A 17,300-nucleotide genomic window follows, 5' to 3' on the forward strand; every position below is an offset into this window, starting at 1 on the left:
TCAGTCCCAACTGTAATGTCGTGTCCGTTCCATATTTTTAGTAGCTGAGCTAAGAAGCAGGCAACTCCCGATGACGGAGATCTTGAAGGTTATTTCTAATTTTCGTTGGGCCTTTTTGACGATATCACTTTTTCCCAATTTTTTCTTTCAAACAAAAATAAGCCGATTTATCAGGCCGAATTTAGTAAATATGTGAAGTGTTATAAGAATACGTTGCACATTTATTTAAATGTGGGACCCCAAACTTGCCAATTTTTATAAAAAAGGTATGTCGGGGGGGGGCATTCCCTTATACTCCATTGAGCTATGGAGATGGCTTTTAGTGCAGATTGCACTATTGGCATGGTTTGAGGAGCTACCGTCCGCTAAACAACTAACCCACTGACGTTCGAACTTGAATATTTGCTTGATTAATTCATATCAATTAATTAATTAATTAATTGGTCTTGTAGCGAGGAGAGGGTAGGGTAGGGTGGCACGGCACAGGTATCTGTCTGCACTATGTAAAACGTGTCACATCTACGTTGCCTTTTTATATTTGTTTCAGAAAACCCGTCGCTCTCCTTGTAGCATGTACTATTGTTCTACGTAGAACAATTAACATGTATTCCAAGAGCGCGCGTTGGATATGAGATGGTAGCGCCGAGTTGGCGAATTGGCTATACTCCGAGTGGAATAATTGTTCAGTTGTACTTAAAACGCCCCCAAAATATAGAAAACTAAACTAAAATAAAAACAATTTTAAGTAAAAACTAACGATAAAAGCGCGCGACGTTTCGACCAAACTTCGGTTATTATCAAGCTTAAAAGTGAAAATAAAATTTTTTGCATAAGTATTAATATAAAACAGAGGTAAAAGTATGTAAAGTATGTAAATGTAGGAGAGGGTGTTAACACCAATAAAATGTATGCAAGAATAACACAATTAAAAATGATTAAAAACTTTCGCACGAATTGAGTCTGACTGTACCTTGAGGTCTCAGTTCATTAACAAAAAAAACATTTCATAAATGAGACAGTCAAACTTGTTCTCGCACTTTGTTAAGGTGGTAAAATTCTCGGTAAGATCCTTGGGCACATAAGAGTGTTTCACTCGAAGATGTTTTCCAATGGAGGAAGACGCATTCTTGTGCTCGTCTACGCGTTGATGCAAATGCCGCCGCGTGTATCCAACATAACCTGCATCACACAGGTCACATTTAAATTGATAAACAAGGGATTGCTGGTTAACGATGGACAGCTTGACTTCGCGCGGTTTCAGATATTTGATCTTGTGACTAACAAACGTAAGCTGGACGGTCACTTGAATTTTCTGACTCAGATCTTTGAGTTGTGCTGGTACAATATCGGCTGAAGTCTGGTCTTTAAATGGCAGAACAACGCGAACAGGATCTAAAAACGTCTCAAAAAACCACCCTAACACTTACCATATTTGTAGACCATGGTGTAATGGCTAATATCCTGTGATGGCTAAGCCAATGAAAACTCTCGAATTGCATTATCCAATGATTCAGGTTTTAATAAACCCGTATATTATGTGGAAGATACTGTTCATACAGGGTCACGGATAAACGTTAAGTACTTTTCTTTGTGGTAGAAAACAGCATGTAGGACGCATTAGCTCGCTTCAAGAAATGTAATCGCTGGTTTAAATATACCTGCGGCTTCTCTTTAGCGGCTTCTCTCTTTAATGAAAGAACTCAACAATATAAGTTCTCATTATATCCCTCAGTTAGTACGCGCGCTGTGATTGGTCAATTTGGCGGGCCGTAATCTGCTGTATGACCCACTAAAATTTAAAGCTCTTTTGATGCCAAAATGTTTCGTGATTTATCGCCAAGTGTTCTTGGTCCGTACTGTAAGTCACGGATCCTCATTTTTCCCTTCGATTTATAGCCCGCGCGCTTCGCGCTTGGGCCATAAATCGATGGGGGAAAAATTCGGTCCGTGACTTACGGCCCTAGAACTCGGTTAGTAAGAGGTATATATTCAGCCAAAACGTTACCCTTTAAAATTATCGTTACAACCGAAACTTGTTGAAACGCCCCGCGGCCTTGTATTAATCGATATTATATTACTGTACACTAATTGTGTTTTCAAAACCAAGCATACTGCAATCAATGAGAACGTGCTTTTTCGCGACAATTTGATAATTAAATTTGCCGGTTTTTGTTTTACGTTGAAGTTTAGCCTGTAACCAGGCTCCGGCTGGAAGGATCTGACCGCGGCTGAAAGGACCGAGAAGGAACTTAGAGTGAAGTGGCCGAGGGGAGAAGAACGGGAGGAGTACATCTTCCGTGTGTTTTCGGAAAAACAAAAGTTTCACGTTACTCACCTTTTGCGAGAAAAACAAAAGTATGAAGTTAAAAACGTTAGCATAAAAAACAAAAAAGGGGCTGCTCTGGCTGAGATGCACGACTGAAAGCACAACGGAAAGCAACAAGGAGCGTAAAAAAAAAAAAGGAGAAAAGGAGAACGAAAAATGGAACGCACGAGGGAATCAGAAAGGGACCACTGGACAGACCAAGGACAAAAAAATGGCACAAAAGAGACAGGATGGAACACCCAAGAGCGGGCAGTAAATCCAACCAAACTACAGTTTATATAAATTAATTTGAGATTTTTACGTGAGCTCGCCTTCATGGCTTTTCCGATGACCTTTTAAAGCGTGGTCAAAATGTGCTGGACATGACAGATGTAATGCCGTCGTACTCAGCAGTCGTTAAGCAAGACAACCCTTAGTTCCTAGTTGGGTTTAATTGGGTCGACTTTAAAACATTTACTTACATTAAGATACAACAGCCTAAAATACAGCATAATACTTTAAGAATTAGTAAAATGATCTATTTACAATGAAAATCATTTCCTAGATTTCTAGAGTACGATGAAATATTGTGGTACATATAGGTGGGCAGTTATCATTTTCGATACTCTGGATGTGATTATATGAGACAAGTGAAGTGCTAAGGCATCAAGGCATCAAGGCATATTTTCTTTCATAAACTTCTGCAGTGCGTTCAATCGCGCATCAATTTCCATCATCTCCGCTGACCGATTCAGGGACTCGTTCCCAATGTCTTGAAGAAAAGAAAACCAAATGTTAGGATGATAACTGCACTGTCATACAAGTTAGAATAACAAGTCAGCTAACCTCGTAAAGGCGTGGCGTGACGGTGTTTCTCTGAACCTCTGGAGTGTGTTCGACTATTCTCTGGTGTACTTGAATAGCTAGGAAATACGTTAAGAAATTACATGGGAGATTACAATTCCAAAGGGAATTAGAAATTATAAAGTGCCAGCAAAACTCAGCACGGGCCAAGAAGTGAAAAACGATTGGTACACAATTCACGGCAATATGACAAAACACGCATGGCTTTAACACAACACCAATGGCATATAACACAACATAACACTCATGGCAATGTAACACAACACACATGATTATGTAACACAACACACATGGCAAAGTAAGGCAACACACATTGTAGTGTAATACTATGGATACATCAATGAAATTTGCAAAGTAAATAAGCACCAAAATATTTCCCCTAATACGGAACAAACAGCAAATACTGTTGTTTTGCACGACTTTCATCTTTCAACATTATCTCACAGCATTGGTAAACAGTTCTGCTGAGGACATGCAGTCTGGAGAAAAGATCTTTGTGAAAATTTACTGTCAGAATCATTATTTTTAAAGAAGTTTTGCCTTTGGTTGTTGCTTCTTGTAATTTGACTGTGTTAAATATCAGTGTTATTTTATGTAAAGTTTAATTCCATATTACGCAAAGGTTAGCTCTTACCAATCATCATTCAGTGCCAAATTCACGAGTTTGCTCATAGAGCTCTTTGATTAAAAAGGAACGAACGATGAAACCTATTCGTGTGTTGCCACACATATCAAAACAAAATGGACTGGACAAATAATCAGAATGCTCCTTTTCACCGGAACTAAAACATGGCCATACCTTACTGTACACCATTCTGTTTCTGCAATTCACCAAGATTCACAAAAATTTAATATCAGTACACAGATCGGCTTCTTGATTAAGAGTGGATAACCTAAGGCGGGTATTTTTGACAGAAAGGAATTGGTCTGATTTGAGTTAACTAAAAACTGCTCCACATTCAAGGATACGGTACTGTGGCTACTTTCACTGCTGTTCCTCGCTCCTAAAACAAAACACAATAAAATTTAAGTTGCTAGACACTAGGTTAGACAGCGTTTCTGTTTTCTCTGTTTTCTCCTTTTTCCCATGGTAAGAATCAATGTTAACGTTAAATGTCCAGTGTATAAATTACTTTTATTATTAAATGAAGGACAAAAGGAGTAGACAAAGGCTGCTACACGCACATCAAAGTAAACCATACCATATCCGAATCCCCAGGGCTGTACCACGAGTTTTTCTTGGAACCAGTCTTCGTCTTTCCAGCTGAGCCGATAATGGGCCTAGGGCGATGGAAAGAAGTGAACTGATCAAGCCATGGAGGGCCACCGAAATATGAATAAAATAGTTATCTTCTTTGACATAAACTATGTCTGATTCAGTTTCCCCCACTGCGACTTCGCCTTGTTAGTCGAGTAGAAAAATAAATTTCCTTTTCCGTCAATAGTCGTGCTGGTTGCGTGTTTGTGACGAGTTTTAGTTCTTATCACGGGTGACGTTCTCTGATTGGCTACGCTACTCACTATCTATTCTGTGATAGATAGTGAGTAGCGTAGCAGCGTGCTTGTTAACAAAATAACGGCCACTTCTTGGCATTTTCGAGGTGTCTGTGAAGAGGATTTAGGTAAAGTTTTGAACGACAAGCAGATTTATGCTAAAACAATTCGATTATTCGCCCTCGATTTCTGTGCGTGATAGTTGACACGATCTGCACCCTCGTCAACTATCACGCGATAGAAAGCTCGAGCTCAACCTAATTGTTAAATGGAAGTACAGTATTAGTATATTAACCAATAATTATTTCCACATTGCCCTAACTTCCGATTATTTTCGTGACTTGATATTTTCAAATAATCTTTTCTAGTTGCAGGGTTTTTGCTTGTTTTGCGGTTGATAACAATACTGGGAAATAATTTTTTTGGTATTTTCACACAAGGAACTCTACACTGTCCGTGAGGCAACCATGAAGCTACTTATTTTGTAATATAAACTTATTGTGCCTGACAATAAGAGGATATGAAGGCAACATTTACCAGACATGTTTGTAGTCAAGGTCCCTCCCTGTTTTAAACTGTAATTTTAATGACGTCAATTTATCATCACGCATCTCTCTACCTTTTGATGCCAAATGTCATGATAACATCATCAAAGCGACAACTTTAATTAGAGAAATGCTGACCTGGTTTTCACTCGTCGTGGTTTCGTATGTCCGTCTACGTCATCAGACAAGTAGTCTCTATCCACAGAGGACTGGGACGAGCGCCTAGTGCCCAGGCTACCATTGGACGATGTTCTCCTGCCTCCTGGGATGAGAGAAAAGGCTTTGTGATACCTCCCAACTCAAATTCGTTTTCCGATTGGAGGAAAACGTGTCACGTGCCGTTGGTGAAAACTCACTAACTCCCTGGGGCGAAAAAAACTCGCTAACCCCGTGGGAAACAACAACTTGAACTTTCGACTTACACGTGATCAGGTCGTGCTCTTTGAATCTGTAGCAAATTTGTGTGCCAGCCGGCGTCAAGCAAACGATTTTTTCGCAGGGTTTTTTTTTCCTATTTTTGAGTTGGGAGTTATAACAAAACACTTAACGACTGGCTCCGCGGAAACAGTGAGTTTTGTTTGGCTCGACCTCAGTGAGGGTCTCGGGGAAACAAAAATCACTGTTTCTCTTGACGCAAGTCATTAAGCGCTTATTGTTTCCCGTGTGTTCTCTTTTACCGGAGTATTTGTTGCATTATACCTTCGTTTTGGTAACATTAAAAAATAGACAAGCCGAAGTGATGTGAACATGCTTGATTGATAGATTCAAAAGTGAAGAAACGTACGAAAAAGACACTAGAGACTGCGGTGCAATCATCTATTCTGTGATTCCTTCATCACTTGCTGGTGTAGTGACATTTCTTATGCAACAGATTAACAATTCCAAGAGCAAAGACTTCAACTGTCACATGACAATCACCTGGAACAAAACAATAACGCTACATGGACCGTATGCCTGTTTTTCTTGCTCTCGCTGACCCAGGTCAACAACTGCGCTTAGCATGTAACATATGATTACGGTGCACAGTTATCCGCTGAAAATCTACAAAACTTTAACGAAAAGGCAGTCCGCTATTAATATGTGCTTTTTCTAAATATTAAGACTGTAACTTTCTACATAAATAAAGGTTTTATTATATGGCTTGTGTTTGTAGCTGACCTGACGCGCGCGCTGATTGGCTAATTGTAGGGCATTATTCTCCCGTAATGCCCACGGGTCGATTACGGGCCTGCAAAGACAGAGCAAAAAGCCATAATAAACAACTTATTAACCTCGAACTTTCGGTCTTAAAGGGAAAATCTCAAACCTCGGCCTTGCCGTATTGACCGAGCGATAGCGAGGTCAATACAGCATGGTCTCGGTTTGAGATTTTCCGGTAAAGACCTCAATCTCGGTTAATAAGTAGTTATTAATGTTCTCAACTGACTAGCCGGGCCATATTCGTATTCTCGGTATTGGACTGGAACGAGCTTGCAATTGAGGCTAATGTGAGGAAATATCATTAAAAAGAGATTTATGTCATTTGCATTCGAAAAGACTCCCCGCATTAGCCTCAGTTGCATGCTAGTTCCAGTCCAATACCGAGAATACAAAAATGGTCTGTTGACAGGAGGATGAATAGCCTGCAGGTGTTCATTATTTGCAAAAGCACACAAAGCGAACGAAACTGCGGCCAAGTGCGAAAAATAAGCTTCATCTCCTTTTTTTCTCATCCCTCCCCACTTCTACCAATTTTTTTGGCTCGCCTCAGGCGCGCTCGTTTGCTCGCTTGCTTGTTCAATCTCCACAACTCGAAAATGGGAAAGAAATTTCTGCAACGCAGGCTAAAGTATGAGATACAGATAATAAATTAAGTAAAAACAAATCATACCCGACCACAAGCTGGGGTTCTTTCTTCCTGACCCTGGGCCTTTACGAGGTAAGCGATCTGCTGATAGGGACCTTGAACGAGCTCGTGTCCCAGATCCACTGGAATAGGATCTTTTTCGCCTATATTGTCAAATAATTAAAGACCACAGGTGCAATGTCTACTCAATACATACTTTAACTTAGTAAAACCTACTAAAAATATATATATAACTATTCCCTGGTGCATGTTGCCTCTGCTTTCAATTATCCCAAACTGAAACAGAAAAAACAAACCACTCCAAGCTAACTAACTATCATGGACACTACTGTGATAAACTTCTTATTTGTTTAAAATGAATACATGTTTTCAAGATAATTGAAGAATGTTGTGATTTTATCCCATTGTCATCATTGTCACTTCATTTTGAAGCATGAATAATTTCGTTTTCGCATTTTTAAGCTGCTCAGTTCTTCTAACATTAAGTCCCGATAGTAGCAGGTTCGTAATAATGCAGTATTTCTTTGTCTACAGAAACATAAGCCATGTTGCTTTGTTCAACTCACCCTCTGGCTTCGTCCATCTCCTTCTGTTTCCTTTGCTTTTCTTTGACATATCTTTGCAGTCATTAAGAAATATTTCAGTGGACAGGACAAGCACGTTAAATTGTGCAAAGTTCTTCCGTCATGTATCTGTTCAGTAACTAGAATTAATAGTTACTTTTCGGAAATCAAAAGGATACGCTGTTGGGTCAAACCGTGGAGCTCTTCCAACTAGAAATATGTATCAACAGGATTAGAAAATGGTTCAAAGCCTTAAAAATACTGAATGCCACAAAACAACAATTGATTCAGACAGGCTTAAGTATCAACACCGAGTTATGATGCACGCGGAAAGTTTGGAGAGCACTAAGGAAGCGTAATGCATCAGTCAATTCCAGCAGTGCCCATCCCCCCCCCCCCCGGGCAACCGCGGGACATATGCTCACATCAGTCCCGGGGGTGGGGCATTCGCAATTTTATCGCGGCCTGGGGGCTGGGCATTTGCGCATCCCGAGGCGATCCCCGGGCATTTGACACACGTTTTTTCGAAAGTGCTATGGATGAGTTCGTCGGGAAAGACGAGGCGTTTGTCGAACAATGGCTTGTCCGTCAGGGACTATAGAAATTTTTAGATGTTTTTAAAGGTATGTTTTCTCAATTTTAGGTATTTCTTCAACGAACTGTTTATAATCAAGTATTGAAATAAAATATTAAAGTTGTGAGATTTCTAAAACAATGATAATTGTTTTATTGCAAACATTGTTAACGGGATTGTCGTTGTTCTAGTCGAAATATTCAAAACAAATGGTTTTTATACAACAAAATATTTAACGTCACGCTATCCTCTAGCAAACTGTTAAAAACAAAATATAAAGAAATATAATCAGAATCAACTAACACGTACTGTTGTCCTTGAAGTCTTACCGTTGCATTAAAATACTGAAATGTTGAACGCTTTATTCACTGATTAATAAAAAACTGCAGAGGTGTTGGAAGGCAACGATCTCGGGGGCGGGGCATTTACCCTCTTTCTTTTTCCCCACCCTGGGGCATTTAGACAGCTTGTGTGTCCCCACCCTGGGGAATTTGCCCATTTTTTAAAAAAAAAAAATGCTAATGCCCAGGGGTTAGCCCCGGGGGGTGGGGATGGACACTGCTGGAATTGACTGACACATAAGAGTTGCTCGAGATGCAGTTGAGAGCAAGTCTAACTTCTGTTCAAACTTCCCGAGTGCTTCTTGTACACTAATGCATGAATCAATTGTTTAATAACATTACTGATAGAAATGAAGAGGCGCACCATGAACATGCATCACTGGATTATGATGTACACTTAGTTATGCTGACCTTCATAGAGCAGCTTTTCTAGCTAGGTCATAACTTTGTTTTGGTACAGTATACTCTGCGGAAAGACGAGTCAATCACTGCCTCCTATGTTTTTAATGGCCTTGTAAATAAAACTTTTATTTATGATTGTTTGACAAAACAGCATATTGAAGAATATCCTGCTTTTTCAGTTCTAAAACAATGCAGAAAAGAAATTATGTGGCATTTTATGTGGTACTGAACATGGCTTGAGGTTATAACCACTTTAAAGCTATATTAGTAAGTCTGCTGTTTTATAGGTAAAAAGACTGAGTGAAAAATACTTTTCATAGTTTCACATTGTTGTTTGTTGATGACATTTGTGAAAATACAATACCCTAATGAGAGATGGATACCCGTCAAGCAGATCATCAAATGAACAAAACAAGCAGCTCCTAGAACTCACCTGCTGGTGAAGGTGTTCTACTGCGCATGCCTGAAGACTGTTTAGAAGGTGGTCTCCTTTCTTGAGAAATAGAACGTCGGGGAGCCCGGCCTCTCCTAGCAGCTGAGCTACTACTTTGGGCTGGTGATGGTCTAGTTCTGAGAATTGAAAAAAGACTCAACTTGTTCAATGTTCTTTCACACATTTTACATGGGTGATTTTTAGCAGTGTCTTTAGTCAAAATGGCCCTATGATTGTGTGGTAAATCACAGCAATCAGTACATGCAATGACATCACAAAATATCTTCACTTCTCCATGTCTATGGGACAGGTGAGATTGACAAAAAATTTATTTTAAAACATGCTTAACCTCAATGAAGCAAGTTGATTACCATAAGAAAAATCTAAGAAAGGTAGAACCCCCGGAGACACCTCCCATATATAAGCTATATGGGTCCAGGGGCCGTGAGGGTATGTGCCACTGTGAAGGGTATGGTTTTAAGGCAGGTTAGTCTGGGACAGGGTAGAGAAATTAGATAGTTTTTGTCTAGAATACGGTACAATTTACCAAATAAGTAGCTAGTGTATAAAACGATTTAGTCCAGAACAGGGTTCTTTACTCAGGGTCCATAATAGAAACTGAAACTCAGAAGTGACTTTGTAAGATATTGGTTTAGTTAGTGTATGTTAGACTACAATAGTGATAAAGTTTTTGCATTGAAAATAGTCTGGGATAGGGTATGGGTATTTTGTTGATTATTTTCTTCAGATTAACACTAATACGGTGCAGATGAGTCTTGCCTATTTTTATTCAGCGGTATTTTTATTCAGTGGTCTCGGTTAACTTAACACTGGACAGTTGATCAAGCAGCAACTATTTGGCACTTGTATATAAATGCAATCAAAATGTATGTATGAGTATTAAATAAAGTTGTTGTTGTTGTTGTCATTGTTGTATTAACTTTGTAAGATAGCTGTTTAGTTAGTATATGTTAGACTACAATAGTATAAAGATTCTGCATTGAAATTAGTATGGGATACCGTAGGGGTTATTGGTGCTTAGTCTAGAATAGCAGGGCTTAAAAAACAACTTGAATTCTAGCTTGCCCTTTGGACAAGCAGCTCTCGAATCTGCCAAATCTTGCTTGCCCTTATTTAAATGGCAGACACTTTGCCTGGTACTTTGCCCATTGGGGAAGTAAGACTGAAAAGTTACTTGTCCCGACCGGCAGGAAAATGTTCTTGTCCGGGACAACCGGACAGCACTTTTTCTGAGCCCTGAATAGGGTTGCAAAATCAAGGTGATCATGGTCTAGATTAGAGTAAGGGTTTCAATGTCCCAAGGGCACAACTCTACCCAAAGATTTAAAGAGTACCCCTCCTGGTAGAATTTCAATTTATAATATAGACTCTTCAGAGAAAAGAGAACACTCACCCTCGTTTTAATACTGCAAGTTCATTTGTTAAGCTTCTACATCTCGCTCTTAAATTACGCTCATTTGCACGGATTTCTTCTAGCTGCAATATAAATTATAGAATAATGATCATTAACAACCTGATAATTAGGGTGTGCTTATCTCCTGTTGTGGATATACCACCGACATGTGACCGATATGTCTCTATGAAATATTGACTGACACTCAGCCCATAGTTGGTTGATATATTGACCGACTATAGCCCGGTTGTCAACCGATTCTCGACTGACTATCGACTGACTGTTGACCGACTGTCCACCGAGTGTTGGCCAATAAATAGGTTGCCTATCAACAGACTCTCGACCGATATATCAACCAACATTTCGGACAAGACAGTAAACATGATCCACAAATTCTTTGCAAATTGTCTAACAGCAGTTTGTTACTTCCTTGTGTGGTGCTTGCTTGGATCAATAATTTGTGGAAACTCACTTCTTAACATCCAAGGTTTTCATTTGCCAAGTTGAACAGAATTCTTTTGGTGGCCTTAGTTGGAGTATTCATACTGTGAAGAAGATATTGGCTTTTGAAGACTGCATCAATTCATGGTGGCAAGAGTGCTAATGAGTCCATACATTCTTTAAAAAGTTGAATTTTCAACCCTTCATCACACAAAATGTTGGGCTCAAATTCCTTGGGACAGTTTAACTCTGTACTTTCAATGTAAGAACCGACAGTTCAATCAGAAACTGAACAGCTTACACCAATGATGACAATATAAAGATTCCTTTAAGGAGCAGTGAAACAATGAAATGATCGTGAATCACTTTACACATATTAAGTTTTCAGATTAGTTTTAAGTGAAATGATAATGTGAACAACACCAATAAAAAAGCAAAGCTGATATAAACACCATAATTAAGATTTGTGTTTCTATGAACAAACCAACTTGGCATGTTAACAATGGATTAGAGCTCCTACAGACCTTAACAGACTTGAACAAAATGAATTAAAACAGAAGTAAAATTCTGGCCAAAAGTAGTTCTGATGTGTTCCATTATGGAAGACTTGACTAAGAGGGACAGGTTGCTCTGTATAAAGTCAAGCTTACATATCATAAACTTGTGCATTTTGTTGTAACACTGTTGTATGTCAATCTTTAAGTGGATAAATAGAAAATACAAATACAACTGGTACTTGTTATGTCATAAATAAAGTTGTGGATTTCATGAGTGAAAGGGATACTGCTGCCATTATTTCACTGTTAACTCACCTCCTCAACTACATTCCTATGTTCTTCATTTTTTTTATTGATTGTTCTTTGATATTTGTTTTTCTCCTTCATTAGTTCACTCTAAATAATGAAAAGTAAGCGGATTATGGAGTTGAAAGTCAATTATTTTCCAGAGCAAATGGCCCAAACTGGAGACTACAAAAATTATATAATTATGTTATAATGTTATTACTGTTTTACTGGTACAGGCAGTAATTAGAATACTAGGCAAATGTTAGTAGCATTCAATGGAACACAGTCGAGTTCTTAAAAGTAATTGGGAAATCCAAAATGCATAGTTTTTATTAACAATAATTATATCAATTTCTAAAACTATGCAGAAACAACAAATTAAAATATTTATTATTTCCTTTAATATTACAAAAATAATTTGGAAAAGAAAACATAGATTATAGTAATTACACCACAAAGAAACATAGAGTAACATGTTAGTGTGGGTTTCGATCACAAAGAATTAAGATACTTCTACCTGTAGGTCCTCTGGTCGAATAATGTAGTTTAGAAAACAGCCCCAAGAAAATACATGTGCTGATTAGTTAAAAATTGTGTTTCTGTAACTCCATAGAAACACAGAACTAGCACGAGCTGTTGATGTAATGATGGCGCGAGGAAAGAGAATTTACATTTTGATGACCAAAGTAAAAAGTTGTTTCCCTTTTTTTTGTCGCGGCATTTTCTAAAAGAAATAGGAAACATGTTCTCCGTGGTTCGATCGAGTTATAGAAACACTCGTGAAAGTTTGGGTGAACTTGAAAAAGCTGTGGAAACACTTGCCTGCAGCTCGTGTTCCCACAGCATTTCTCGTTCTCCCAAACTTCCACTCGTGTTTCTATAACTCAGTAGAAACGTGGTACATGTTTTCTATTTCTAAAGCAATAATGTATACCTAATCCTGCATGTTACCCAAGGGATATTGCATTTTTTAAACTTACCTCAAGATTCTGTACAACTTTTTTTAACACTCTGATTTCCTTGGCTGTGTTTGCTTTGGAAGTATGTTTCACTTCCCGTTGAAATGTCTCAAACTTCTTTTCTATTTCCATCTTTTCCTTGGCCAACTTGTCATTCCTAAATGACCAAACATTAGATAAGTAGACATTTTCCATCCAATTTTCATCATAACATCCAGAAATGTTACAGCCTTGGTATTAAAAGAAATTTACTCACTCCTTTTGAAGGTGAGTCAGTGCAGAGGTTCTTGAACCTTTCATGAGCTGCAAAATACATGTGTTGGTTAAAAGTAAAGCCTTTGGCTGGGTGCTAACTAAAACAGCTGAGTGATCTTCCAATACTTACCTGTTCTTTAAGACGTTGGTTTTCTTCTCTTAGTTTTCTTATAGTCTCTTGTAGCTGCACTGGATCTGGTTTTCCCACATATGGCAAAGGAAGTGGGTAATGTATCCTGTAAGTATCATTTGTGACAGGATCAACTTAACTCTGCATCTCTGAGGGGAGGGTGGGAGCCGGGGGGAGGTACTCCCTTATATGGGCTACATAGGTATGTGCACCCCTAAAGGATATGGATTTTCAGGTGTTTTGGTCATAAATAGGGTATGGTTTTCACACTCTTGTCTTGAATTGGGTACGTTTTTTAAGAAGAAGCCACTTTTTCATCATTCCCAAAAAGAACATCAACAAAATCCCTTTACAAATTATGTTTACGGCAGTTTGACATTAGTCTGAACTAGGGAACTAATTACAAGGCAGGTCTAAAATGGGGTATCGCATTTTTGGTCTGGTCATAAATAGGGTAGGGAAAATTGCAGATTTTGGTCATAAATAGAGTAAGGGATTTGGGAAGAGGACGCACACCCCCAGCCAATTTTTCTGAGAGTACCCACCCTGGGGGTGGGAGGGAAGAGGAAAAGCAGTCAAAGCTCAATATGGCAAGGGGTGCCACACATCACATTCAAAACACTTGCATACATTGGTATGTTTGAATATTCAGTCTAATTGCCCTTTAGCTACATGTTCTGCTACACTCACAAGCCCAAGTGTGTTTCAACTCTATACAATTTCCCCTTTGTAGTGATACAAAAGTTATTGAAGGCCTTTTCCACTTAAAAAATTTAACTGATGCTGTTAGCCACCTTCTTACACCTAATAACACCAGTGCATATTCACACAGGCAAGCAGTTCTCAACTGATAAGATTCATAATGCCAATTTATAAAAGTTACCTATAGCTAACCTGTCAAATTCAACAGTATATGTCATAATAAGGTATCTCTTGGAATGAAGTTGTGATCTTGTTTTTGCACCAGGAATATGCTGTGTTCCAAAGCCAGTTCTGTGATGTTGTTGTTTACGCAATGATTCAAGGTCACCATACGTCAAAAGGTCCACAGATACTGAGTTACTACTCTGAGAAAAATTATAATCAACACAGTGAATTACTAGAAGAACAAGAGAAGGAGTCATCTATTTATTTCCACGACTAGATTAAATACCAATTGCTTTATTCAGTGCCAGAGACTGTACGCTATTATAGAGAATGTAAGGATATGCTATTATTGTTCCAAAACAAACTTACATTTTATAGTTTTAACACAAGTCATACAGGGATACTTTCCACCATAAATCATATTAAAAAGTCTGATATTCAAGTGGTACAACTTATTTATCTAATTTTATTTATTTTATATAAATGTTTGACATATAATGTTAATCAATGCAATCAATGACTAGAGGATTGTAGCCACACTTTGTTGACAGTTACACTTTGATCATCAGCAATAAGCATAAATGACCAATATCATTCAAATGACTGATCATTGATTACCCTCTGATTACACATCAATGTCACTGATTTATTTATTCTGGTCTTTGATGACCAAAATGCAAGTTACTTTGGTTCACTTCAGGAGAAGAGAACAATAGCAAACATGCACCAAATTCATGCATTCAACCTTTACTAGCCTCATTCTGCAAGACCCAAGTTTAAACTGAACAGATTAAATGATTATGGTGGGGGTGTTACTAAAAATGCTGTTAATATCAGAATGGTGTTGAACTTAAAAGTTTAGTCTTATTGTTTTGCTACTAGATTAACTTGTTTAACACCACTATGAACACGTACAAGATTAATTCAATAAGGTTATTTGAATAGCAATTTTATCAATCATTCAGTTATGAGTTAGACTATGAGTAGTCCCTCGTTTGCTGAGTGCATCGTGCGTGACACAAAAGAAAACTGCGAACAAAAAAACCTGGGGGTGAGAAGCACGCAAAAGGTGAGACTACCGACTAAGATAGAGAGTTTGGTCTTTCATCGCTAAGTGAGTTTTTGGTGTAAATTTTCAATCTAATTACACGTTCCCAATAGGATTCCTTATCTTGGCGTCCTCTTATTATCGCCTGTTGTCAATAAGCCCAGGAAATGTCTTGAGTGAAATCACTCTATTCTTCAACTAGCCAAGCAAAACCAAGTCGCAAGAAGTATATCTTTGTTTAGTGTTCGTAAAGTGAAACTGCCAAAGAAGTTTTGAAAAGAAGACAACAAAGGAGGTATCTTGTAACAATTTTTGCTGCATCTGTAAGTGTAAATTTTAATGTTGTTCCAGGCAGAGTTTTTACAAAGAATTATGTTATGTATTAGACAGAGAAGATCACCCAATTGCAGGACTTAACATGTTTGCCGATAACAGCAGAATGTTTCAAGCGAATGTCCCTTTTCACGTGAAAGTCCAGTTTAATCTTCCAAATGGACAGCAGGAAAGCCAAGCTCAGTCAATTCATATGCACTGAAATTATTGTTCTTCAATGATGAAGTTGAGCGATGAAATCACTAAAATGTCTGCATTCAGGTTTGAGGCGGAAAGCTTTGCAAAACAAAACACTTGATAGATCTAACTCTTTCCATGACCTCTTGGTAAAATCGCAAGAACATCACAGCCTGTGAGATGCAATTCCAATGCTTTGATTTGCTGCGGTTCCAAAGCTTTCTATTCTCACAAAGTGAGATAAAAATTCCTCCAAGACGTCACATGCATCTTGAATGTTGACAACACATTGTCAATTATACTCCTAACATAAGGCAAGGCAATCATATTTTTGCATTGTGAGAGCAATGCATAATTCAAACTCTCTGGCTTGGTCGGTAGTCCCTCCTTTCGCATGCTTTGCACCCTCAGGATTTCACACAGCCTTCTTTTCTGGTGGTTTATTTACAGTCTTGCTCAACAAACTAAGTGAAAGAGGAACTACTTGTAGTTCAGTTATGAGTAGTCAAAACACAGGATTCTACTGTAGAAATAATACTTGCCTTTGAAAGTGCATTTTCAAGCATGTTGACAAACACCGTAAACTGCTTGAAATTCCCAGTTTTATGGGTCAAGTCTTCAATATCTGAAAATAAATATAACTAAGCTTACATAATCCTTAGGACTCAATCAAGGCAAGTAACTGATGCAACCATAAAATTAGACTGTCAACTAATATTCAGAAGTGAGCTGCCAAAGTCCCAGAAATTATAGCAGGGAATTAACCAATTATTGAAAACTTGAATTGGTAACCACACTGCAGACTGCAGACTGCAGACCGGGGGTAAAATGCAAACTGCAGACTACAGACTTTATAAGTAAATACTGTGTTATTTCCAGTATCGAGTGCCAACTGTAAACAGGGTTATTCAGGCTAATCGCAGTGAAAGTCTGCAGTCCAGTTAGCCTGAATATCACTCAGGTTAGCCTAAATAACGCTCAGGCTAGCCTGTTTAAATTTACGGTTGGCTCTCAGTGATTCAGCTAAAAAGTCTATAGTCTTCAGTCTGCATTTTACCCCCGGTCTGCAGTTTGCGTTTTACACTGGTAACATGTTAATTATGTTATTTAAGTTCGCATCAAAAGGAACAGTGATTAAAGACTCATGTCTTTTACTTCCAACTTACATCTGGCATCAAACTGTCCTCTCCATTGATCGGATGTAAGCCTGTCTTCGACTTCAAGGACAAATATTTCTTTGTCGCTGTCAATCATGAGGGTGACAACGTACTCTATCCCGCGAAATACATGCCTAGAACTCACAACGGACGGATCAATTCCTTCGGATCTCACGCTAGAATTCATATCGGTATGTATTCGCTTAGCTTAACTGTAGTACCAACTGTAATAACTGTCAGTTAATTAGTATACTGCTTTCACTTTCTCTAAAATAATTCAACAGTATAGCATTATTACGCTTCTCTTCTTCTCCAAGTTTGTATTTAGCGGGAGAACGATTTAACGGCCATTACGATCCCAGAAACC

General features: G+C 38.4%; 1 protein-coding gene across 1 annotated transcript; it reads right to left on the reverse strand.

Annotated features, from left to right (window-relative positions):
• Positions 1-2,738: 2,738 nt before the first annotated feature.
• On the reverse strand, positions 2,739-17,135 carry LOC145483708 (centrosomal protein CCDC61-like). Its single transcript, XM_081462253.1, has 17 exons — positions 16,943-17,135; positions 16,319-16,401; positions 14,246-14,418; positions 13,352-13,457; positions 13,223-13,269; positions 12,988-13,123; positions 12,035-12,115; positions 10,782-10,864; positions 9,368-9,504; positions 7,797-7,827; positions 7,621-7,671; positions 7,079-7,197; positions 5,347-5,470; positions 4,372-4,450; positions 4,139-4,173; positions 3,152-3,228; positions 2,739-3,077 (listed from the first exon to the last, which is right to left on the reverse strand). The coding sequence occupies exons 1-17, from the start codon at positions 17,118-17,120 to the stop codon at positions 2,980-2,982; spliced, it is 1,638 nt and encodes a 545-aa protein (XP_081318379.1). The 5' UTR covers positions 17,121-17,135; the 3' UTR covers positions 2,739-2,979.
• Between the last annotated feature and the right edge of the window lie 165 nt (positions 17,136-17,300).

The sequence above is a fragment of the Orbicella franksi genome, chromosome 4, assembly GCF_964199315.1.
Source record: "Orbicella franksi chromosome 4, jaOrbFran1.1, whole genome shotgun sequence".
NCBI lineage: Eukaryota > Metazoa > Cnidaria > Anthozoa > Scleractinia > Merulinidae > Orbicella > Orbicella franksi.

Bases quoted from the DNA above. Each gene is read 5' to 3' on its own strand.
- LOC145483708 (XM_081462253.1), bottom strand. From the start codon at position 17,120: ATGAATTCTAGCGTGAGATCCGAAGGAATTGATCCGTCCGTTGTGAGT. The intron at 7,198-7,620 runs GTGAGTTGAACA...TTGACAATATAG, and splicing joins GAGATGGACGAAGCCAGAGG to GCGAAAAAGATCCTATTCCA. The intron at 5,471-7,078 runs GTATGATTTGTT...CTCTCATCCCAG, and splicing joins GAACCCCAGCTTGTGGTCGG to GAGGCAGGAGAACATCGTCC.